The sequence below is a fragment of the Bos mutus genome, chromosome 10 (assembly GCF_027580195.1).
Source record: "Bos mutus isolate GX-2022 chromosome 10, NWIPB_WYAK_1.1, whole genome shotgun sequence".
Classification (NCBI taxonomy): Eukaryota; Metazoa; Chordata; class Mammalia; order Artiodactyla; family Bovidae; genus Bos; species Bos mutus.
The window spans coordinates 29,236,884-29,261,661 of NC_091626.1; the positions used below are offsets into that span (position 1 = coordinate 29,236,884).

Consider the following 24,778-nt stretch of genomic DNA (forward strand, 5'->3'; position numbering starts at 1 on the left):
AGAGATGAGGCGGGAAGAGGCAGGGTTCAGGTTCTATATGCAGTAGGAGCTACTAAGGTTCAATCAGGAGGTGACGGATCAAATCTGCACTGTAGATCTGGTGATCCGGTGGCCTCTGGAAAACTGCCTGGCCTGCAGAAGAGCCGCTGCCAGAGGGGCTATAAAGACAAGGCGGTGGGAGAGAGCTAACAAGATTCCAGCAATACTTAAAAGGGCTACGGGGGAGAAAGGATTTGCCCTCCAGCTTTCTGGCTCTGCTACCACCAGAGATAAGAAAGCACAGGGAAAGGGGGTAGAGATGTTGGTAAGTTCAGTTTTGGATGCACTGACATTGGGGTGTTAGAGACTATCCTCTTGCTCATACACAGGAGTGGGTTAATGGCTCAATTCAACAAGTTAAAGGCTCAACGAGTATTCAGTGACTGACGACATCACTTTGAATGAAAACATGTCACCTGGTGGCTCAGATGGTAAAGAATCTGCCTGCAATGTAGGAGACCTGGGTTTGATCCCTGGGTTGGGAAGATACCCTGGAGAAGGAAATGGCTACCCACTCCAGTATTCTTGCCTGGGAAATTCCACGGGCAGAGGAGTCTGGTGGGCTACAGTCCATGGCCCCACAAAGAGTCATATGTGACTGAGCACAAGAAGCAGAACTGCCAGGAAAAAAAACAAAAAGCTGGACCTGAATTTGACCAAGAATCTAGATTCAGTAACCAGGTGACAGGAAATACAGAGGACAAAGAACATGTCACAGAATGCTACAAGGATGCCATCTGCAAAATCCAAGCTGAGAGGTTCTACAGACAAATGACCTAGTTTCCTCTACAGATCAACCACAAGTGTAAATCAGTTGGGCACTGTGAATCTTAACTGTGCAAAGACAGATACAAATTGAAAATAGACTTAATTATCCCTGTTGAAAACAAGGGTAGACTTTTCCCCTCCCTGTGTTTCAGAATTTCTTTCTCTGTCCTTTTCACATGCAAGTAATCTTTACGACTAAATAGGCCTCAGAACCTAGGAATGTTTCCTCAGGAGCTGGGAACCACTTTTTGAAATGCAAACATCCAGGGTCTCAACCTCCCAGTTCTAAGGGCATGGATGGTGGGCTCCTTGCTTCAATTAGCCAAAAAACTACCTCCCATGTTAAGATGTGAGATGTTTGTTTCCCCTCCAGATAAAGCCAGTCAACTAAAGTAGTCCCTCCAAGTTCCATGATAATTTAGGATGAACTACATATGATATTTTTTCCAGTAGTCATTTATGGATATGAGAGTTGAACTATACAGAAAGCTGAGCACAGAAGAATTGATGCTTTTGAACTGTGGTGTTGAGAAGACTCTTGAGAGTCCCTTAGACTGCAAGGAGATCAGTCCTGGGTATTCATTGGAAGGACTGATGTTGAAGCTGAAACTCCAGTACTTTGGCCACCTGATGTGAAGAGCTGACTCATTGGAAAAGACCCTGATGCTGGGAAAGATTGAGGGCAGGAGAAGAAGGGGACGGCAGAGGATGAGATGGTTGGATGGCATCACCGACTCAATGGACATGAGTTTGGGTGGACTCCGGGAGTTGGTGATGGACAGGGAGGCTTGGCGTGCTGCAGTTCGTGGGGTCACAAAGAATTGGACACAACTGAGCGCCTGTACTGAACTGAACATGTGATATAACTGTGTGCCTGCTAAGTCGATTCAGTCATGTCTAACTCTTCACAATCCCATGGATTGGAGCCCACCAGGCTCCTCTGTCTATGGGATTCTCCAGGCAAGAATACTGGAATGGGTTGCCATGCCCTCCTCCAGAGGATCTTCCTGACCCAGGGATTGAACCTGAGTCTCTTCTGTCTCCTGCATTGGCAGGTGGGTTCTTTACCAATAGTGCCACATGGGAAGCCCTGTGACATAAGGTCAACTCTCAAAGTCTTCTAACTGGAGGTCTAGTTATTAATCTTAAAAACATGGATTGTACTTGCACCTGCTTGGCTATAGAAAAGAGTAAGATTTCTTTATCTTTGTAATTTTTCAGCAGATTGCCTGATTTAATGCTTATTCAAAAATAAACTGTTTTCCTTCTCTGTGGACAGGTTCTCAGTTGAGAAATTCTTTTAAATTATATTTCCCCGATACTCTGTATTTGATACTAACTTATTTTAGATGCAGTAAATATTGTAGTTAATTTTAAAGCTTTCTTGAATTTTGAAGAAATACAATGAAATATTTGCAGATGAAAAAATATGATGTCTGTTATTTGCTTCAAAAGGTATGGAGGTGGGATGAGAAACATTGCCAGGTATGGATAATTGGTACTAGGTGATAGACATCAAATTCATTATGTTACCATCTCTACTTTTCTTATGTTTGAACACTTCCATAATAAAAAAGTTAAGATACATGGAAGCCAGCTGGCATATAAGTTTGGAGCTGGAAGGAAAGGGAATTTTAAGTGTTGGAGATAAAGCTCTGGAGGCATTAATGTACCAGTACCAGAAAGGCCATGGAAATGGACAAATTGCCAACCAAGGCAGCATACAGCAAGAGGATCAAGGGCAAAAACCCTGATGAATACCAACATGTAGGCGGCGGAGAATATTGCAAAGAAACCCAAAGAATTAAAAGCAGAAGAGGGTGGTGTCAGCTTCAATAAGGATGGCATGGCTAATAGTGTCAAATGTGAATGTTGCAGAATCTACCGTATTAGAAAGTAGGAGGTCAGAGACCTTAGCAAAATCAGTTTCATTGCAGTGATGGCCCAGGACACCCGGTTATAGCAAGGAGATGTGTAAAAAGACAGTGGGGAAGCTAAGACAGTGGCTCTGAAGAGAAGCAAAATATCGGACAAGGGCTGGAAGGCTACATTTGGCAGACAGGGGTGGGAGGTGGGTAAGATTTGCACTGAATTATTGAAGGGACAGGTTAGTAGACAGGTGCTGAGAAACAAGGGAAAGAAGGGCTAAGTGCTGGAACAAGGTCACTCAGGAAGTAGAAAGGCACAGGCTCTAGACCACAGGGAGATGGCATGGCCAAGAATCACTTGTCCAGTATCTGCTCTTCCCTTCCTCCAGAAAGAATTTTATTAATAGCTGAGACGTGACCCCCTAGAATAGACTAAATTCAGCATCTTCCTTTCCAGCTGGCTGTGGCCATGCGACATGCTGGGGCCAAGAGGACAAGCAGCGGCATCCTCCAGCAACGTCCTGGGAACTTCCCTTAAGGGAAAGCGCAGGCTCTCCCTCTGCCCTTCTTGGTTCATTCTCCCATCCTGCCACCAGAAACGAGGCCACAGCCTTAAGGGACCATTAGATAGAGGCCTTGCTGGTAATACAGCAAGATAAGAATCTAGGTCTGAATGTCAAAGAACTGGGCCTCCAAACCAGCTCTGACTTCTCTCTAGACTCTATTTCCTGGAGAGTGAACTGTTTTTCTTAAAGCACTGTTATCTGGGACTTTCATCACGTGCAATTGTACCTGTCTATTAAGGAAGGACTGGATACCTCATCCTCTAAGGAGAGTGTCATAACATCTTTGTAGATACAACTAATTGGAGGGATGATGGGGAGAAGAGCTAGAAGTTAAGGGAGTTCATACTTGAGTTGGAAAAATAGGAGAAGTGTGGGTAGGTTTGAAATAGTCATCATGAGAAATACAGGAATTTCAGAAGAAGCTGGAGACCATACCTTTATGATGGGGCCACTCAGCTTATTCAGCTGTGATGAACCAAGAAAGCAGCTGACTGCCCCAACTGAGGGGCTAGGTTGTATATGGCAAGTTGTGAAGCTCTCAACTACTTCTACTGCTGACTGTATGACCTTCAGGCCATACTTTTTCTTTCCATTCTCAGTTTTTATTTATAGAACAGTGTGCTAAATAACAAGTTGAAAAAATTTCAAGCATACAGCATTATTATGTCCCTAAGAAGTTACAACCTCAAGTGAACTTCCATGTTCTTAGAATATTCTAATACATTTTCAAATTTTAAATTGTGGTAAAATACACATAAATTTAAATTATGGTAAAATACACATAAAAATAACCATCTTAATCACTTTTAAGGGGTATTAAGTACATTCACATTGCTAGGTAATGATCACCACCATCCATCTCCAGAACTCTTTCTTGTAAACCTGAGATTCTGTACCCATTAAACCATCTCTCTCCATTCCCTCTTCTTCCAGTCCCTGAACCACCATTCTACTTTGCCCCTATGAATCTGACTACTCCAGGTACCTCATAAATGGAATCATACAGTATGTCTTTTTGCAACTGGTTTATATCACTTAACATAATGCTCAAGGTTCAACATGTTACAGCATATGTCAGTTTCCTTTCTAAGGCTAATTTTCTGTTGTATGTTTGTACCACATTTTGTTTATCCATTCGTCCATTAGGGGACGCTTGGTTGCTTCCACCGTTTGGCTGTTATTATGAAGCATGCTGCTATGAATATGGGTATACGAACATCTCTTTGAAACCCTGTTTTTCAATTCCGTTGAATGTGTGCCCAGAGTAGAATTTGTAGCTCATCTATTAACTATTTTTAACTTTGAGAAAATGCCATACTGTTTTCCACAGTACCTGAATGATTTTATATTCCCACCAACAGTGCACAAGGGTACCAACAGCTCCACATCCTCACCAACAACCGTTTTTTATTTTTGATGCTAGCCATCCTAATGTCATAATTTGCTCTTAAGAGTAAGGATCTCATAAGAGCAAAAGCCTATCACAGTGCCTAGAACATAATAAAGGTTAGCTATCAAACAACTTTGAAATACAAGATGTAAGTTAAATTCTGTGCTGCCTTTTTCTAAGCAGGAAAGATACAGTTATATTAAAATTTGCCAAACCCCACCCAGTAATGCCTATAATAGATTTGCCTATATTCAAGCTCATTAGTGACGTGTACTTTTGCCAAGGCATTAATTAGCAAATTACTAATTCCAGAAATGTTTAACACACTCCAAAAGGACCCACTAGCAGTCACTCCCCATTCTCTCTCTCCTGAGTCGCTGGGAACCACTAATCATTTTCTATATAGATTTGCCTGCTCTGGACATTTCATATAAATGGATTTATACGATATGTAGTCTTCTTCCTTCTTTCACTCAGCATCATGCTGTTAGAGTTTATCCATTTTGCAGCATAAACTGGCAATTCATTCATTTTTGTGACTCAATATTCCATTTTATGATATCATGTTTTTTTTAAATCTCCTATAAGAACCCAGATTTCTGGCTTTTCTTGAAAAACTGGAGATGAGAGTGTAGAAAGGCCCTCCCCTTTCCACAAGACAACCACTGGAAGGACCTTCAGTTCAGTTCAGTTCAGTCGCTCAGTCGTGTCCGACCCTTTGCGACCCCATGAATCGCAGCACAGTAGGCCTCCCTGTCCATCACCAACTCCTGGAGTTCACTCAGGCTCACGTCCATCGAGTCAGTAATGCCATCCAGCCATCTCATCCTCTGTCGTCCCCTTCTCCTCCTGCACCCAATCCCTCCCAGCATCAGAGTCTTTTCCAGTGAGTCAACTCTTCGCATGAGGTGGCCAAAGTACTGGAGTTTCAGCTTTAGCATCATTCCTTCCAAAGAAATCCCAGGGCTGATCTCCTTCAGAATGGACTGGTTGGATCTCCTTGCAGTCCAAGGGACTCTCAAGAGTCTTCTCCAACACCACCTTAGGAGTAGCTTTTTGTTCCCTCAGCATTCCAGGCACTTTTCTATCTCAGGGTCTTTACACTTCACTTACTGCACTTACCTTTTTCCTAAAATGCTTTTCTTTCAGATATGCACATGGTTCCTTATCTCCCAAAGGTCTGTTCACAGGACCCCTTCTCAGTGAAGCCTCCTACCTACATCTGCAGTGCTTACCCCATCCCCCAACTCTTACATTCATTTATTTATTTATGTCATTACATCTGACATACTGTATGTTTTAATTATATCAGCTTCCAACTACCCCTCATTAGAATGAGAGTTCCGTGATAACAGGTATTTCTGTTTTGTTCACTATTGTATTTCTAGTACCTAAAGCTTCAGTCAGTTCAGTTCAGTTCAGTCGCTCAGTCATGTCCGACTCTTTGTGACCCCATTAATTGCAGCACACCAGGCCTCCCTGTCCATCACCAACTCCCGGAGTTCACCCAGACTCACGTCCATCGAGTCAGTGATGCCATCCAGCCATCTCATCCTCTGTCGTCCCCTTCTCCTCCTGCCCCCAATCCTTCCCGGCATCAGGGTCTTTTCCAATGAGTCAACTCTTAGCAAGAGGTGGCCAAAGTATTGGAGTTTCAGCTTTAGCATCAGTCCTTCCAAAGAACACCCAGGACTGATCTCCTTTAGGATGGACTGGTTGGATCTCCTTGCAGTCCAAGGGACTCTCAAGAGTCTTCTCCAACACCACAGTTCAAAAGCATCCATTCTTTGGCACTCAGCCTTCTTCACAGTCCAACTCTCACATCCATACATGACCACAGGAAAAACCATAGCCTTGACTAGACAGACCTTTGTTGGCAAAGTAATGTCTCTGCTTTTCAATATGCTATCTAGGTTGGTCATAACTTTCCTTCCAAGGAGTAAGCATCTTTTAATTTCATGGCTGCAGTCACCATCTGCAGTGATTTTGGAGCCCAAAAAATAAAATCTGACACTGTTTCCACTGTTTCCCCATCTATTTCCCATGAAGTGATGGGACTGGATGCTATGATCTTAGTTTTCTGAATTTTGAGCTTTAAGCCAACTTTTTCACTTTCCTCTTTCACTTTCATCAAGAGGCTTTTTAATTCCTCTGTAGTACTCAAATTTTTTGAATATACAAATTAATGAAATTGTGGGCTTCCCTGGTGGCTCAGATGGTAAAGAATCTGCCTGCAATGTAGGAGACCAGGGTTCTTTCTCTGGGTCAGGAAGATCCCCTGGAGAAGGGAATGGCTACCCACTCCAGTATTCTTGCCTGGAGAATTCCATGGATAGAGGAGCCTTGCGGGCTACAGTCCATGGGGTCACAAAGAGTTGGACACGACTAAGTGACTAACACCTGCAGACAGTCACAATGCAAATTAGTGAACTTGTTATAGTCTTTAGTGACTAAAAGCTGACCCTAAAAATAAACCTATTGTTCAATCACTAAGTCATGTCCAACTCTTTGTGACTGTGTAGGCTGCAGCATGCCAGACTTCCCTGTCCTTCACTATCTCCTGGAGTTTGCTCAAACTCGTATCTATTGAGCCAGTGATGCCATCCAACCAACTCATCCTCTGTCGACCCCTCCTCCTCCTGTCCTCAATCTTTCCCAGCATCAGGGTCTTTTCCAACGAGTTGGCTCTCCACTGGAGAAGAGAATGGCAAACCACTTCAGTATTCTTGCCTTGAGAACCCCATGCACAGTATGAAAAGAAAAAAAGAATAAACCTAGAAATGTTTAAACAGCTTTGATGCATACTTTATATTCATTGACATTTTAAGTGCAATGAGTTTTGGCAAATATATGTACTCCTATAACCTCCACCATGCTTAAGATACAGAACACCGAACGTAAAATTCTTAATAAGTCATAGTTAACACACTAAGGTAGGTCTGTTTACCGTAGTCAGGCATGCCTAAACTTGATGATGTTTTCAAGTTTTACGCTTGGGACTTCCCTGGTGGTCCAGTGGTTAAGACTCTGCCTTTCCAATGCAGGTTTGCCCAGTGAAGACACTCCTGCAGCCCTCAGCTCCACTACTGGCAGGTAGGAAGCACTGCAGTTTGCATGGCTGACCCCACGGACAGAAGCTACTGCTGGAACTGCTGCCACCACGGCCCCTCACGGAATGAAATCTTTACTGCTCCATCCAGAATATCAAGACAAAGTTTAGGATGGGTGTTTCTATTGGTAGAGCCGAGGTCAAGTGCCCACAACCCTAGTTACAACAAAAATGAAGTGGAATGTGGATGGAGAGAAGTCTGAAGAGGTAGTTGAGGGTCAAATTATAAAGGATCTTTTTTTGAATATTCTCTTTAAAAAAAAAAAAGTATGTGTTTTGCTCCACTGGGTCTTAGGTGCAGCATGTGGGACTGTCAATCTTCACAGTGGTATGCACGATCTTTTTATTTTTATGTGGACCTTTTTACAAGTCTTTATTGAGTTTGCTACAATATTGTTTTTATGTCTTTTGGGGGGGGGGAACCACAAAGCATGTGGGATCTTAGCTCCCCTACCAAGGACCAAACTGGGGAGGGAGGTAATGAATTTTGTTTCTATCCTGTTGAGTTTGAGACATCTGTGACAGTGAGATGAAGCTACTCAGAAGAAAGCTGGAGGAACACTGGGGACATGAGCACTTGAGAGTTGGGAAGAAGAGGAGGATCCCACAAAGGAGTCCAGGAAGGACCAGGCAATGGGGAGAAGGCTCAGAAGACAGCAGTGTCTTAGCTTACAGGATATTTCAGGAATAAAGTGGTATATAGTAGAGAGGTCCAGCAAAAAAGAGGCTGACAAAAAAAAGTAAGTAAGTAAGCTTACTCAGGGTAGTTTCAGTACAAAGGTAGGATGGCAGCCAGGCTGAAGCATCACTATCATACAACTAAATGTGTGATGGCTACCATTCTCTACCAAACATTGAAACATTCTCTACTACACACAGACCCCTGCACTCACATAGCAATCTGTTCCAAACAAACAGCTCTGATATCTCTATGTTTAAACTATCTCTGGCTCTCTATTGGTTCTTGCTGAAGCAAACCAGATGCTTAGGTCTCAACCAGAGATTCCTGCCCTGCTCTCCAATGGAGCACCAAATGGGACAAAAGCATAAATGTCCCTTGCCTAGTTGAGGGGAACAATGGCTTCCTGAACTCCAGAACCCTTAGCTGATCTTGGGAGCACTGTCATTTAGGTTTGTCATTTCAGTGGCTGCCATCACTCCTTACCACAGATGGGTCAAATTACCATAATTACAATAACAGACACCTCAAACTGTTAGTCTCAGTTTATAACTATCTTACCTACAGAACATTCATTCCCCTTCTGGAGGAAAGAGTGCAAATTACCATGACCATAAGCGCTAACTAGAATCAGGAGCAATGGACCTGCACCTAAGCCTTGCCAGAGAAAGTACTTCTTCGTTTCTCTCAGGCTCTCTTTATATACTAAAGTGGTCACCCAAGAGAGGAACCACTGAATGGCCTAACTAAGCCCAGGGAAAGGAACAAACAAACCCAGACAAAATCAAATACAAATACATTCATTCAGGGAACAGGAAGTTTAACTGATGCCATGGCAACACCAGCAGCCTGTGACATCAGAGCAGAAGGCAAGGAACAAAGGGATTTGTGAGCTACCTTTCCATGGGTCTTCTCTCCCTTGAAATTTGACTCACGCTGCTTATTTGGTACTGTTTCAGAATACTGCCATTTAAAACTTCTCTTGGTACTTTTCTCCAGCATCTTCTTGGAGATTAGCCAAAACTACATGCTGGAAATATGCTGAGTGCCACGATCTTATTAATATGCAATGAGATCGTATTTCAGACTGCTTGTAATAGCGGGCTGCCAATCAGCTACAGGGTAAGGACATAAAGTGTAAAACTAAAAATATCTGAAAAAATTAAAGGGGAGACCAAATAAACTGAAACTTCATCATCACTTTAGGTTGGAAATTTACACAAGAAGTTTTTGAGCGAGTGGAATTTTTAGGGAGAGTGGCTTCCCCAGGTTGGAGTGGAAAAATACCAGGCTCTGGTATTTGAAGGTCTACAAAGCAAGAGCAAGAGAAGCTGCTATAAATGTTCCCCTCCCCCTCATTCAGCAGCAGCAGCTGGATTTTACTAACTTCCCCTGTAAGAAGCTACAATTGATTCCCATCAGGAGTATCTTAAGGCAGAATAGAATGAGAAGGCAATTTTAGCAAAGCTAGGCTGTTTATCAGATGGGCTGCAGGTTTACCCAGTATTAAAAAATAGCGATTAGCAGAAATTGCTTTCCTTAGTGTAAAAGACATTTTTAAAAAGAAAGAATATACAGCTGATTCAAAGAGACAGTATCCTCATTTATGGGGTTCCCTGGTGGATCAGATGGTAAAAAATGCGCCTGCAATGTGGGAGACCTGGGTTCAATCCCTGAAGTGGGAAGATCCCCTGGAGGAGGGCATGACAACCTGCTCCATTATTCTTTCCTGGAGAATGCCCATGGACAGAGGAGCCTGGTGGGCTATAGTCCATGGGGTCTCAAAAAGTCAGACATGACTGATCGACTAAGTACACACACCTTCATTTATAAGCAGGAAGAGGGGGATGATCTCATCCCATCAGGTAACTTGTTGACACATGAAGAGTAAATCTTCTCTCTCATCTTTGGTGGTAAACTTGAAAAGTTATTAAAGTGATCAATTATAGTTCCTTCTTCAGTAGGGTTCTTTATTATTTAACAGAAAAGTTTTCAGTATTCAAACCAAAACACCACATCCATATGTAGCCAGTGGTGTACGAAGGGCCCCTCACAATTCAAGGTGATTTCGGAGAGTTCATTAATCCTGTTTTAGAGGGAGATGACCTACCCCTGGAATGGACTCAATGATCAGCAGAGATTTCTAAGCAAGCGTGGGGAGGGGATTAGCATGCTTAGGGGATTTCTAAGCAAGCATGGAGAGGGGAGAGTCCACCTAGCCTCTGTATTACTGTCTCCAGGACCTATAGTTCCCTACTGCCATGCCTTTTGCACTTTATAGCTCCAGAAGAGATATGTGAATGGTCCTAATATAACAGAGGAAATGGCCTTGAATAGCAGCTAGAAACATCTGAGTTCGATATATGAAACTTCATACCACAAGGGTATTGGAATTTGGTGCCCTGTTACTAAAAAGCTTTTTCATTACTAGACAAATGGCATATATCTGTGGGTGGGATTTACTTCCGGTTCTGTATGTTTAGAACACTATCCTGATTACAAGACAGCAATATTACTTCTGATTATTTGGGTTGTCTGTGAAAATGCACATGCCTGGGTCCCACTTCAGAGCCAGAAAATCAGATTCGTCCTCAGTGAAGCCAAGGAATCTCTATTTCTGATAAATAAACCAAGTTATTTTCATAATCAGGGAAGTTTGGAGAACACAGATCTAAGTCTCTGCTTACAGTCATAGCAAGTTCTTAAAACTAAGGAGGAAACAAATGACTTGAAGACAGGAAACTGGTTAGACTGATAAATCAGAAGGACCTCTCACTGAGTTAGGAGAACTAGAATTTCGAGGAAAGGTTGACTGTCCAGTGGGAGCAGGAGCCAGCATCCTCAGCACCACTTTGCAGTCACCAGCACTTGCTCCAGGTCCTGCCTCACTCCACTTCCTCGCTCTTCATTGCAAGAAGACTTTGCCTTCATAGATCTTAAGACTCCTCCATAGATCTTAAGCTGCAGGTGAAATCCAAGGGAGGATGGGAAGTGCTTTCCAACGCACCATGCAGTTCCAGGATATAAGAGAATATGACTCTGAACTGGCCTATTAACAGCCTTCAGACTTCTAAAATCCAGCCACTCACCCAGATCCGAGAGCCTTTTCATCAAGCCAGCTTCTCTTACAGCAGCAGGACCATATTCCACTCCTTTTCTTTTCTGTAAGTTAAATTAGAGCTAGATGTGAGGGAAGATGACTGAAAATAAGACCATTTTAGTTCACAAAAAATACAGAAGTCTGCAATGGTATTCTTAGTTTCCAGCAGATCCCTCTGGAAACCTGTGACAACATCAGCCCTTCCTTTCTTTTAATCTGAGTTCTGGTCATTTCAAACACTTGGAGGGAAGGAGGAGAGGGACAACAACCACTGGATTCAAATCAACCTCCCAAGCCACTCGGTGTCGACTGAGGCTGACCCAAGTCAGAATCTGGCTGTCGGGTGTGTGCGTCGCTGGCCTGGACTGAGCCCTGGCTTCTCCATCAGTGAGCTCTCCATGACTGCAGGTTTCTTTCATTGAAGAGAGGACAAAACAGCCTCTTCAGTCTTCCCGCCGCTGGAGAGACCAGCGCCGACTTCCTTTCCAATGAACGCTCTTTCTGAGAATAGACCCTGGAGGCTTAAATCCTCGGTCGCTCTCTTTAGCCTCTCCGCCCTCGATTTTCCACCGGAAATTCTCCTCGGTTTCTCCTCCTCCAGCCCCTCTGTGAAATCCTCTCCCGTCTTTCCTCTCCTCCATCACCCCGAGGGAAATCCACCCCTTTCTCTCTCCTTGGAGGGGAGGCTGAAGAAACCCACCAGGCCGCTAGCCCCGATCCGCCTCGCAAACAGGGTGCCTTCCATCCATCCCCTCCCTCCTTTCCCATCTTCTACCGGGGGGGCGGAGGGGGGGGGGAGGGAAAATCCCACGTGCTCTCCCGGTGACCAATCGCGGGAATCCACCACCTCATCCCCCTCTCCGTTTCTCCCCATCCTCTCCTCGCCTCCTCGTTATTTCCACCGGTCCCGATTTTCTCCGGGGCTCGAGTGAGGGGTGGGGGTGGGGATTGAGGGAAGAGGAACCCTGCCCCAAAGTGCTATGTCCCAGTCCTCACCTGTCCCTGGGAGAATGGGGCTCCAATGACAGCCACGGAGTGGACAGACTTCTTCCGGACGGAGTGCACTTGCGTCCGGAGGAGACGCGAGAGGTGGCTCTTCAGGGACATGATGGGCAGCGCAGGAAGTAGCAGACTCAAAAGTCTGCTGCATGCGGATCGCCGCCTGAGGTGAGCGCCGGGGCCGGCAGCGCTTAAAGCCTAGCGGCGCGCGCCGCCCCGCCCCCGCCCCATGACGTCACCGCCTCCCGGCCCCGCCCAGGCCCCCGCAGCCTCGCCCCCAGCCAGCCCCCGGCACACCTTCCTGCAGGCCCCGCCCGTTGTTGCTCCTTGCCCCTGCTCTCGCTGGTGTCACTTGGCTCCGGTCCGAGCTCTCGGGCCAAGGACATGCCCCTGCCGCTGACGCCACAGGGCCAAGATCGGGGGCCTGGCCAATAAGAAGGAAGTCCCGGAGAGGTGTGTCCCGTGGCGGGAAGCGGCCGCCGCCCCCCACCCCGCCCCCCAAAATTCGCGAACTCAACGGAACACGCCAACGAACCAACACGTACGTGGGCTCGAGGATCGTGACTCTCTCCGCACAAATGAACGCCTGGCAGATGCCAGTTCTACGAAAGAGTTGGCTGGGGCTGGACTTGGTCCGACCCCACGTGAGTGCCTGGCCAACACCAAGCTGCTGTCCATCGGTTCCATTTCATCTCAGAGCTCAAGGTCCAGGAAATGTGCTTGTCACCCGCTTTGGGCGTCAAAGGCTAGGAGATCCAATATAGATTAGAGCTCTCCGGGAGGGCCATGTTAATATTAATAACTCACCTATTTTAGCTATTTTGGATGTGAAGGTTAGGATTTATAAATTACCTTCTAGGCGTTTTCAGTTCTTCATCTGAATAACGGGAGTACCGGTTATTAAAAAACAAGCATAGCAATATATCTGAACTACTTCTCAATATTAGGGAGGCTAAAGAACTGACGGGCTCTTTATTTAGTATCTCATATAATAACTTCAGATATGCAGATGACACCACCCTTATGGCAGAAAGTGAAGAGGAACTAAAAAGCCTCTTGATGAAAGTGAAAGTGGAGAGTGAAAAAGTTGGTTTAAAGCTCAACATTCAGAAAACGAAGATCATGGCATCTGGTTCCATCACTTCATGGGAAATAGATGGAGAAACAGTGGAAACAGTGTCAGACTTTATTTTGGGGGCTCCAAAATCACTGCAGATGGTGACTGCAGCCATGAAATTAAAAGACGCTTACTCCTTGGAAGGAAAGTTATGACCAACCTAGATAGCATATTCAAAAGCAGAGACATTACTTTGCCAACAAAGGTCCATCTAGTCAACGCTATGGTTTTACCTGTGGTCATGTATGGATGTGAGAGTTGGACTGTGAAGAAAGCTGAGTGCCAAAGAATTGATGCTTTTGAACTGTGGTGTTGGAGAAGACTCTTGAGAGTCCCTTGGACTGCAAGGAGATCCAACCAGTCCATCCTAAAGGAGATCAGTCCTGGGTGTTCATTGGAAGGACTGATGCTGAACCTGAAACTCGAATACTTTGGCCACCTCATGGGAAGAGTTGACTCATTGGAAAAGACCCTGATGCCGGGAGGGATTGGGGGCAGGAGGAGAAGGGGACGACAGAGGATGAGATGGCTGGATGGCATCACCGACTTGCTGCACATGAGTCTGAGTGAACTCTAGGAGTTGGTGATGGACAGGGAGGCCTGGCGTGCTGCGATTCATGGGGTGGCAAAGAGTTGGACACGACTGAGCAACTGAACTGAACTGAAAGAGCTGACAGTAACTACTTAAAGTTGTAATAGTAATATTCTAATAACCAATGTAAGTTCTAAGAACTTTTAGCCCTCTGACAATTCCATGAAGTAGGGACTATTTTAAGGTCATGGAAATAGGATTAGAGAAGATATTTACTTTTCCAAAGTCAGGAAGCTTGTAAGTGGTAGCTACCTGACTCTCGATTCCAAACTCTTAACCATGATTAGTGGCTTACAGGAATGACTTGTAAGGAATGACTTACAGGAATCTGGACATTAGTCCTATCAAAAATAAATTTTTATATCAGACCAGGTCAGATCAGTCACTCAGTCGTGTCCGACTCTTTTCGACCCCATGAATCGCAGCATGCCAGGCCTCCCTGTCCATCACCAACTCCCGGAGTTCACTCAGACTCATGTCCATCAAGTCAGTGATGCCATCCAGCCATCTCATCCTCTGTCACCCCCTTCTCCTCTTGCCCCCAATCCCTCCCAGCATCAGAGTCTTTTCCAATGAGTCAGCTCTTCGCATGAGGTGGCCAAAGTACTGGAGTTTCAGCTTTAGCATCATTCCTTCCAAAGAAATCCCAGGGCTTATCTTCAGAATGGACTGGTTGGATCTCCTTGCAGTCCAAGGGACTCTCAAGAGTCCTCCAACACCACAGTTCAAAAGCATCAATTCTTCAGCACTCAGCCTTCTTCACAGTCCAGCTCTCACATCCATACATGACCACAGGAAAAACCATAGCTTTGACTAGACGAACCTTTGTTGGCAAAGTAATGTCTCTGCTTTTGAATATGCTATCTAGGTTGGTCATAACTTTCCTTCCAAGGAGTAAGCGTCTTTTAATTTCATGGCTGCAGTCACCATCTGCAGTGATTTTGGAGCCCAAAAAATGAAGTCTGGCACTGTTTCCACTGTTTCTCCATCTATTTCCCATGAAGTGATGGGACCGGATGCCATGATCTTCGTTTTCTGAATGTTGAGCTTTAAGCCAACTTTTTCACTCTCCTCTTTCACTTTCATCAAGAGGCTTTTTAGTTCCTCTTCACTTTCTGCCATAAGGGTGGTGTCATCTGCATATCTGAGGTTATTGATATTTCTCCTGACAATCTTGATTCCAGCTTGTGTTTCTTCCAGTCCAGCGTTTCTCATGATGTACTCTGCATATAAGTCAAATAAGCAGGGTGACAATATACAGCCTTGACGTACTCCTTTTCCTATTTGGAACCAGTCTGTTCCATGTCCAGTTCTAACTGTTGCTTCCTGACCTGCATACAAATTTCTCAAGAGGCAGATCAGGGTGGTCTGGTATTCCCATCTCTTTCAGAATTTCCCACAGTTTATTGTGATCCACACAGTCAAAGGCTTTGGCATAGTCAATAAAGCAGAAATAGATGCTTTTCTGGAACTCTCTTGCTTTTTCCATGATCCAGCGGATGTTGGCAATTTGATCTCTGGTTCCTCTGCCTTTTCTAAATCCAGCTTGAACATCAGGAAGTTCACAGTTCACATATTGCTGAAGCCTGGCTTGGAGAATTTTGAGCATTACTTTACTAGCATGTGAGATGAGTGCAACTGTGCGGTAGTTTGAGCAGTCTTTGGCATTGCCTTTCTTTGGGATTGGAATGAAAACTAAATACCTGAAAATTTTTTCACCTGATGCCAACTTACATGCTACTATTTAAAATATTTCAGAAGTCTCCATGGCGGTGTCATAATTCCAAGGAGCTTTAGTACTATAAGACAGGTTTTGTTTGTTTTTTGGCTGCGCTGCAGGGGCTTGTGAGGAATCGTAGTTCCCCCGACCAGGGGACCAGGGATCCATCTGGTTGTTGGCAGTGAAAACATGGAGTCTTTCCCACTGGACCACCAGGGAAATCCTAAGGCAGTTTTATTTTTAAAGGATAAATTTTATACCTGTCTCCCCCTGCTGGTTTAGAAAGAGGTGTCTTTGGAGCCTTAGCAAAGTAAGCAGAGTATTACTGTGAGGCAGTGGTTTTGAAAGTGTGGTCCCAGATCAGCAGGGTCAATATTTGCATGCTTGGCAAAAATGAAAATTACTGAGTCTGACCCCCAAACAAAAAAGATCTTCACGACCCAGATAATCACGATGGTGTGATCACTCATCTAGAGCCAGACATCCTGGAATGTGAAGTCAAGTGGGCCTTAGAAAGCATCACTACGAACAAAACTAGTGGAGCTGATTGAATTCCAGTTGAGCTATTTCAAATCCTGAAAGATGATGCTGTTAAAGTGCTGCACTCAATATGCCAGGAAATTTGGAAAACTCAGCAGTGGCCACAGGACTGGAAAAGGTCAGTATTCATGCTGATCCCAAAGAAAGGCAATGCCAAAGAATGCTCAAACTACCGCACAATTGCACTCATCTCACATGCTAGTAAAGTAATGCTCAAAATACTCCAAGCCAGGCTTCAGCAATATGTGAACCGTGAACTTCCAGATGTTCAAACTGGTTTTAGAAAAGGCAGAGGAACCAGAGATCAAATTGCCAACATCCGCTGGATCATAGAAAAAGCAAGAGAGTTCCAGAAAAACATCTATTTCTGCTTTATTGACTATGCCAAAGCCTTTGACTGTGTGGATCACAATAAACTGTGGGAAATTCTGAAAGAGATGGGAATACCAGACCACCTGATCTGCCTCTTGAGAAATTTGTATGCAGGTCAGGAAGCAACAGTTAGAACTGGACATGGAACAGACTGGTTCCAAATAGGAAAAGGAGTACGTCAAGGCTGTATATTGTCACCCTGCTTATTTGACTTATATGCAGAGTACATCATGAGAAACGCTGGACTGGAAGAAACACAAGCTGGAATCAAGATTGTCAGGAGAAATATCAATAACCTCAGATATGCAGATGACACCACCCTTATGGCAGAAAGTGAAGAGGAACTAAAAAGCCTCTTGATGAAAGTGAAAGAGGAGAGTGAAAAGTTGGCTTAAAGCTCAACATTCAGAAAACGAAGATCATGGCATCCGGTCCCATCACTTCATGGGAAATAGATGGGGAAACAGTGGAAACAGTGGCAGACTTTATTTTTTGGGCTCCAAAATCACTGCAGATGGTGACTGCAGCCATGAAATTAAAAGATGCTTACTCCTTGGAAGGAAAGTTATGAACAACCTAAATAGCATATTCAAAAGCAGAGACATTACTTTGCCAACAAAGTCCGTCTAGTCAAGGCTATAGTTTTTCTGTGGTCATGTATGGATGTGAGAGTTGGACTGTGAAGAAGGCTGAATGCCAAAGAATTGATGCTTTTGAACTGTGGTGTTGGAGAAGACTCTTGAGAGTCCCTTGGAATGCAGTCCATTCTGAAGGAGATCAGCCCTGGGATTTCTTTGGAGGGAATGATTCTGAAGCTGAAACTCCAGTACTTTGGCCACCTCATGCAAAGAGCTGACTCATTGGAAAAGACTCTGATGCTGGGAGGGATTGGGGGCAGGAGGAGAAGGGGACGACAGAGGATGAGATGGCTGGATGGCATCACTGACTCGATGGATGTGAGTCTGGGTGAACTCCGGGAGTTGGTGATGGACAGGGAGGCCTGGCGTGCTGCAATTAATGGGGTCACAAAGAGTCGGACATGACTGAGTGACTGAACTGAACTGAACTGACCCCCAAACGTTATTGGCTAAATAACTCTGTGGGGGTAGGGCGCCAACAGCCTGGTTTTTAAACAAATTCTCCAGGGTAGGGGAATGTGGAGAGCCTGGATGGGGCTGTGATCAGGGAGTCACTGGTTTGTCACACTTGAGCAGATCCTTGTGATTATCTAAGTGCATTTTTCTTGCCCATCGACCCATCCATTTTTTTCCCCCTGCTATGTTTTCAGAAGTTGATACTGTCACAGATTACCTCAGGCTTTCCTGGAAACCTCAGCTCATGAGCACCTACTGCGAGTCACCAGATTGATTTTCTAAAGTATTACATGAATCCTGCACGTCACTCCCACTGGTCCTCCACCACCTACAGTTTACTCACAGGTAAATTACTAGTTCCACAATACTATACATCAGGGGAGTGAATAGTAGATTTTTATATCACTATTATACTTTAAAATGATTAATTTCATATATCTGAAGTATTTTATAGTTCATTTCTTTAAAACCCGAAGTTCAAATAACAGGTCTGCTTTTATTTCCAAATAGGTATTTATTTTCAAAATAAGTAATTAAAGATAATATTCTAAAATTACATAAAAGAATGAGTTAAATTTTAGAAATTTATTTTAAGACTTGTAGTACTCTTTTATAATATAGCTCTTGGACCTTTCCTCAAGTCCAAACCAGCTGGTTTTCTTTTTCTTCTTCCTTTGTAGGAGGACCTAGAGATTCTGCCTCAGCAATTCACTGGCTGCCGATACGTACACTATCCCTTGATAGGTTGCTGGGAGTGTGTGCTGGGGGTGATAGGTGGGGGGTGGTCAGTAGGTAAGACCTGATGATGGTGTTGAGAGATCTCCCTGGTGTAAATACTTCACAAGGGCTATCATTTCAAGCTACCATTGTGATGTTACTGAACATGAAACTGGGAAAATGTGCTCATTATAAAATATTTTCACCGTATGTATACAATCACCATAAATAACCTCAAGAGGATAAAAAAGTAAAATATAGTAAAATAATTAGGCATAAAGTTTTGAGTATATCTTTGTTTTTATGTTGATTTACTTGTAAGTTTATATAATTTGACTTTTAATGATGGCAATGTTTAACAACTGGCTTGCAAAATTCCTGAAAATTTGACAATAGGGTCTTGTGTGTGCTTAGTCGCTCTGTCGTGTCCAATTCTCTGCAGCCCCATGGGGACTGTAGCCCGCCAGGCTCCTCTGGCCATGGAATTTTCCAAGCAACAGTCCTGGAGCGGGTTGCCATTTCCGGCTCCAGCAGATCTTTCCGACAGGTGGCTAAAAGCAGTGTCCAGCACACCACTGTTTACTACAAATCTAAGGGAACTTGCTGCTGCTGCTGCTAAGTCGCTTCAGTCATGTCCAACTCTGTGCAACCCCATAGACGGCAGCCCACCAGGCTCCCCCGTACCTGGGACTCTCCAGGCAAGAACACTGGAGTGGGTTGCCATTTCCTTCTCCAATGCATGAAAGTGAAAAGTGAAAGTGAAGTCGCTCAGTTGTGTCCAACTCTAGTGACCCCATGGACTGCAGTCTACCAGGCTCCTCCATCCATGGGATTTTCCAGGCAAAAGTACTGGAGTGGGTTGCCATTCTTAGAGAAGACTAAATTGCAAATTCTCAAAGGCAGGAACCATGACTCTTTCTGTTCATCATTTGATCCTTTCCAGAGTACATCGCTTGGCACATAACAGAGCTTGGTAATGAACAAAACTTACAGACTTTTATGAAGCCCTTATTCATGGTCCTTGGTCTATGGCTCTGATATGGTAAGTGGAAATTTCCAAAGGGCTGAGCTCATTGACCACACCTTTTCACTTGAAAGTCTGTGTGTATACTCACTCAGTTGTGTCTGACTCTTTGCGACCCCTTGGACTATAGCCCACCAGGCTCCTCTGTCCATGGGATTTTCCAGGCAAGAATATTGGAGTGCATTACCATTACGTCTTCCAAGGAATCTTCCAAACCCAGGGATCAAACCCGAGTCTCATGCATTTCCTGCACTGGCAGGCAGATTCTTTACCGCTGAGCCACCTGCGAAGCCCTACTCTAAAGTTTAGAGCCTCTTAGTTAAACTATTCATGTATTCATTTATTGTCAATATTTAACACATTTAAATACTGTCAATATTTAATGTGCAAAAAAAACCAACATTGTTCTATGTGCTGTTGACAATGACAGATAAAATCTCATCACTCCCAGTACTTACATTCTAGTGGGGAAAACAATCAAGTAGATGCATAATTGAGCAAACTCCTGGGAGATAGTGGAGGACAGGAAAGCCTGGCATGCTGCGGTCCATGGGATTGCAGAGTCGGTCCTGACTTAGTGACTGAACACACACACACAGGTACGTAATTTCAGATGGCAGTAAATGGTATGGAGAAAATAATGCAGAGTAATGGAAACAGATGTACTGTTTTAGAGAGAAGGGTCAAGAAAGGCCTGTCCAAACTGACATTTGAGCCAAAGACCTGAATGATTAAGGAGCTACCGTAACAAGTTCTAGGAAAAGAGCCTTTCAGGCTTACAGGAACGGCAAGACCAATAGCCCTAAGTTGAAACCGGCTTATGGGTCTGAAGAACAAGAATGCCTATATAGCCCAAATGTCCAGAGCAAAGGGAACACGGTGACCTGGGTCATGTTGGTAGGTGGGGGTCAGGTGTCAGGGGCATCGTTGAAGGGGATAAACTTCAGAAAAAGAATTTTTACAGAAACGCAGAGGATTAATGTTTCTGAATCTGCATTAGGGAGTTGGGAAAATGTGGTCCCTTCTTTCTTGCTTTTCCATCCTGGAGCTGGGAGAATTCATGCAATAAGGGTAAGGTAGCCAAGGATGAGTTCTAAGGAGGGTAAGACATAACAGTCTGTTTACCATGCAGTGGGGATTCCTGGGTTCAGTAGAAAGCCCGAAGTGAGGGGAATAGAAGAGGGGACGTAGGAGTAAATGACTGGCCTCATTGCCTGCCCAACCAGTAGTTCTGTGTGGAGGGGGGTGCCTGAGCCCTTCACATACTCATCACTGCCCCCACCCCCGCCACCTTCACCCTCACCCCCACAACACAGAGGGGGGTTTTATTTTTAGCCTTGATCATTGATAAAGAAGTAAAAACAGACCGACAGCTGCCATCAAAGGCCAAATGAAATTTAGGTGTGAAATCTCTTTTGGTGCCAGCAGAGGCTGGGGCTGCAAAGGACACCAGAACACTTTGTCCTTTCTTCAGGTTCTACTACAAACAACCTTCAAGCCCTTTGCACCTTACTCTTCTTTCTGTTTAGGGCCTTATTTCCTTTCCCTCCCTCCCTCCCTTTCTTAATTCCTTCTCATTCTTCAGGTTTTCAGTTTGAAGTCACTTCTTAAGGAAGCCTTTCCAGACCTTCCAATGCTGAGTTAGACATGCTAGTACTAGCTAACATTATTGAATGATCACTATATACTAGATACCCGCTCAACGTGTTACAAGTGTTATTTAAATTTTCATCACAATGTAGTGAGGTAGGCACTGGTATTATCTCCATTTAAGATATGGACACTAAGACTTGGTAAGGCAAAGTCATTTGCTCAGGGTCACAGAGTAAGTGGTCAAAAGCAGAATCCAAAACCAAGTCAGATCTAGGGTATTGATTACCCCTCCCCTGGTTCCCTGCAGCCTCTGACTTACAATCATCCATTTAGAGGATTATCTCTTTCTCCTGGAGAGCAACTTCTTTGAGAGCCTGAATGGTGTCTTAATATCATTTAACACAGTGCCTGGTACAGGAGGGGTGTTCAATAGATTTCTATAGAATAAATAGATATTAAATTACATATGTAAGTGTCTTTTTAAATTGAAGTATAATTAATTTACAATGTTGTGTTGGATTCTGCTGTACAGCAAAGTGATTCAGATTATATATTAATATATATATTTTCATAGTCTTTCCCAGTATCAGTTCAGTTCAGTTCAGTCACTCAGTCATGTCCGACTCGTTGTGACCCCATGAATCCCAGCACGCCAGGCCTCCCTGTCCATCACCAACTCCCGGAGTTTACCCAGACTCACATCCATCGAGTCAGTGATGCCATCCAGCCATCTCATCCTCTGTCGTCCCCTTCTCCTCCTGCCCCCAATCCCTCCCAGCATCAGAGTCTTTTCCAATGAGTCAACTCTTCCCATGAGGTAGCAAAGTATTGGAGTTTCAGCTTCAGCATCAGTCCTTCCAATGAACACCCAGGACTGATATCCTTTAGGATGGACTGGTTGAATCTCCTTGCAGTCCAAGGGACTCTCAAGAGTCTTCTCCAACACCACAGTTCAAAAGCATCAATTCTTTGGCACTCAGCTTTCTTCACAGTCCAACTCTCACATCTATACATGACCACAGAAAAAACCATAGCCTTGACTAGACAGACCTTTGTTGGCAAAGTAATGTCTCTGCTTTTGAATATGCTATCTAGGTTGGTCATAACTTTCCTTCCAAGGAGTAAGTGTCTTTTAATTTCATGGCTGCAATCACTATCTGCAGTGATTTTGGAGCCAAAAGAGTCTGACACTGTTCCCACTGTTTCCCCATCTATTTCCCATGAAGTGATGGGACCAGATGCCATGATCTTTGTTTTCTAAAAGTTGAGCTTTAAGCCAACTTTTTCACTCTCCTCTTTCACTTTCATCAAGAGGCTTTTTAGTTCCTCTTCACTTTCTGCCATAAGGGTAGTGTAATCTGCATATCTGAGGTTATTGATATTTCTCCCAGCAATCTTGATTCCAGCTTGTGCTTCTTCCAGCCCAGAGTTTCTCATGATATACTCTGCATACAAGTTAAATAAGCAGGCTGACAATATACAGCCTTGACCTACTCCTTTTCCTATTTGGAACCAGTCCGTTGTTCCATGTCCAGTTCTAACTTGCTTCCTGACCTGCATATAGGTTTCTCAAGAGGCAGGTCAGGTGGTCTGGTATTCCCATCTCTTTCAGAATTTTCCACAGTTTCTTGTGATCCACACAGTCAAAGGCTTTGGCATAGTCAATAAAGCAGAAATAGATGTTTTTCTGAAGCTCTTGCCTTTTCGATGACCCAGTGGATGTTGGCAATTTGATCTCTGGTTCCTCTGCCTTTTCTAAAACCAGCTTGAACATCAGGAAGTTCACGGTTCACATATTGCTGAAGCCTGGCTTGGAGTATTTTGAGCATTACTTTACTAGCATGTGAGATGAGTGCAATTGTGTGGTAGTTTGAGCATTCTTTGGCATTGCCTTTCTTTGGGATCAGCATGAAAACTGACCTTTTCCAGTCCTGTGGCCGCTGCTGAGTTTTCCAAATTTCCTGGCATATTGAGTGCAGCACTTTCACAGCATCATCTTTCAGGATTTGGAATAGCTCAACTGGAATTCCATCACCTCTACTAGCTTTGTTTGTAGTGATGCTTTCTAAGGCCCACTTGACTTCATATTCCAGGATGTCTGGCTCTAGGTGAGTGATCACACCATCATGATTATCTGGGTCATGAAGATCTTTTTTGTATAGTTCTGTGTATTCTTGCCACCTCTTCTTAATATCTTCTGCTTCTGTTAGGTCCATACCATTTCTGTCCTTTATCGAGCCCATCTTTGCATGAAATATTCCTTTGGTATCTCTAATTTTCTTGAAGAGATCTCTAGTCTTTCCCATTTTGTTGTTTTCCTCTATTTCTTTGCATCGATTGCTGAGGAAGGCTTTCTTATCTCTCTTTGCTGTTCTTTGGAACTCTGCATTCAGATGCTTATATATTTCCTTTTCTCCTTTGCTTTTCGCTTCTCTTCTTTTCCCAGTATAGGTTATTATAAAATATTGAATATAGTTCCCTCTTGATAGATAGAGTGCCTGATGAACTATGGAATGAAGTTCGTGACATTGTAGAGGAGACAGGGATCAAGACCATCCCCATGGAAAAGAAATGCAAAAAAGCAAAATGGCTATCTGAGGAGGCCTTACAAATAGCTGTGAAAAGCTAGTGGAGCTGATAGAATTCCAGTTGACCTATTTCAAATCCTGAAAGATGATGCTGTGAAAGTGCCGAACTCAATATGCCAGGAAATTTGGAAAACTCAGCAGCGGCCACAGGACTGGAAAAGGTCAGTTTTCATGCTGATCCCAAAGAAAGGCAATGCCAAAGAATGCTCAAACTACCACACAATTGCACTCATCTCACATGCTAGTAAAGTAATGCTCAAAATACTCCAAGCCAGGCTTCAGCAATATGTGAACCGTGAACTTCCTGATGTTCAAGCTGGTTTTAGAAAAGGCAGAGGAACCAGAGATCAAATTGCCAACATCCGCTGGATCATGGAAAAAGCAAGAGAGTTCCAGAAAAACATCTATTTCTGCTTTATTGACTATGCCAAAGCCTTTGACTGTGTGGATCACAATAAACTGTGGGAAATTCTTCAGGAGATGGGAATACCAGACCACCTGACCTGCCTCCTGAGAAATCTGTATGCAGGTCAGGAAGCAACAGTTAGAACTGGACATGGAACAACAGACTAGTTCCAAATAGGAAAAGGAGTACGTCAAGGCTGTATGTTGTCACCCTGCTTATTTGACTTATATGCAGAGTACATCATGAGAAACATTGGACTGGAAGAAACACAAGCTGGAATCAAGATTGCTGGGAGAAATATCAATAACCTCAGATATGCAGATGACACTACCCTTATGGCAGAAAGTGAAGAGGAACTAAAAAGCCTCTTGATGAAAGTGAAAGAGGAGAGTGAAAAAGTTGGCTTAAAGCTCAACATTCAGAAAACAAAGATCATGGCATCGGTCCCATCACTTCATGGGAAATAGATGGGGAAACAGTGGAAACAGTGGCAGACT

General features: G+C 44.0%; 1 protein-coding gene and 1 long non-coding RNA gene across 3 annotated transcripts in view; one reads left to right on the top strand and one right to left on the bottom strand.

The window, feature by feature from the left end:
* The window catches only part of ARG2 (arginase 2), a 34,801-nt gene extending 22,074 nt beyond the window's left edge, over positions 1-12,727 (bottom strand). The window contains exons 1-2 of one of the 2 annotated variants that reach the window (XM_005905728.2): positions 12,516-12,727; positions 11,509-11,581 (exon numbers count right to left, since the gene is read on the bottom strand). In XM_005905728.2, coding sequence (XP_005905790.1) covers positions 11,509-11,581; positions 12,516-12,626 — 184 coding nt within the window. In that variant the 5' untranslated portion in view covers positions 12,627-12,727. Of the gene's footprint in view, positions 1-11,508; positions 11,582-12,219; positions 12,285-12,515 lie in introns of those variants that run through there. The other variant, XM_070377667.1, reaches the window with a different exon arrangement.
* Positions 12,560-18,893, top strand: LOC138989386 (uncharacterized). Its single transcript, XR_011465610.1, has 3 exons — positions 12,560-12,686; positions 18,148-18,298; positions 18,634-18,893. It is a non-coding gene; the product is annotated as an uncharacterized lncRNA (long non-coding RNA).
* The last annotated feature ends 5,885 nt before the right edge of the window (positions 18,894-24,778 follow it).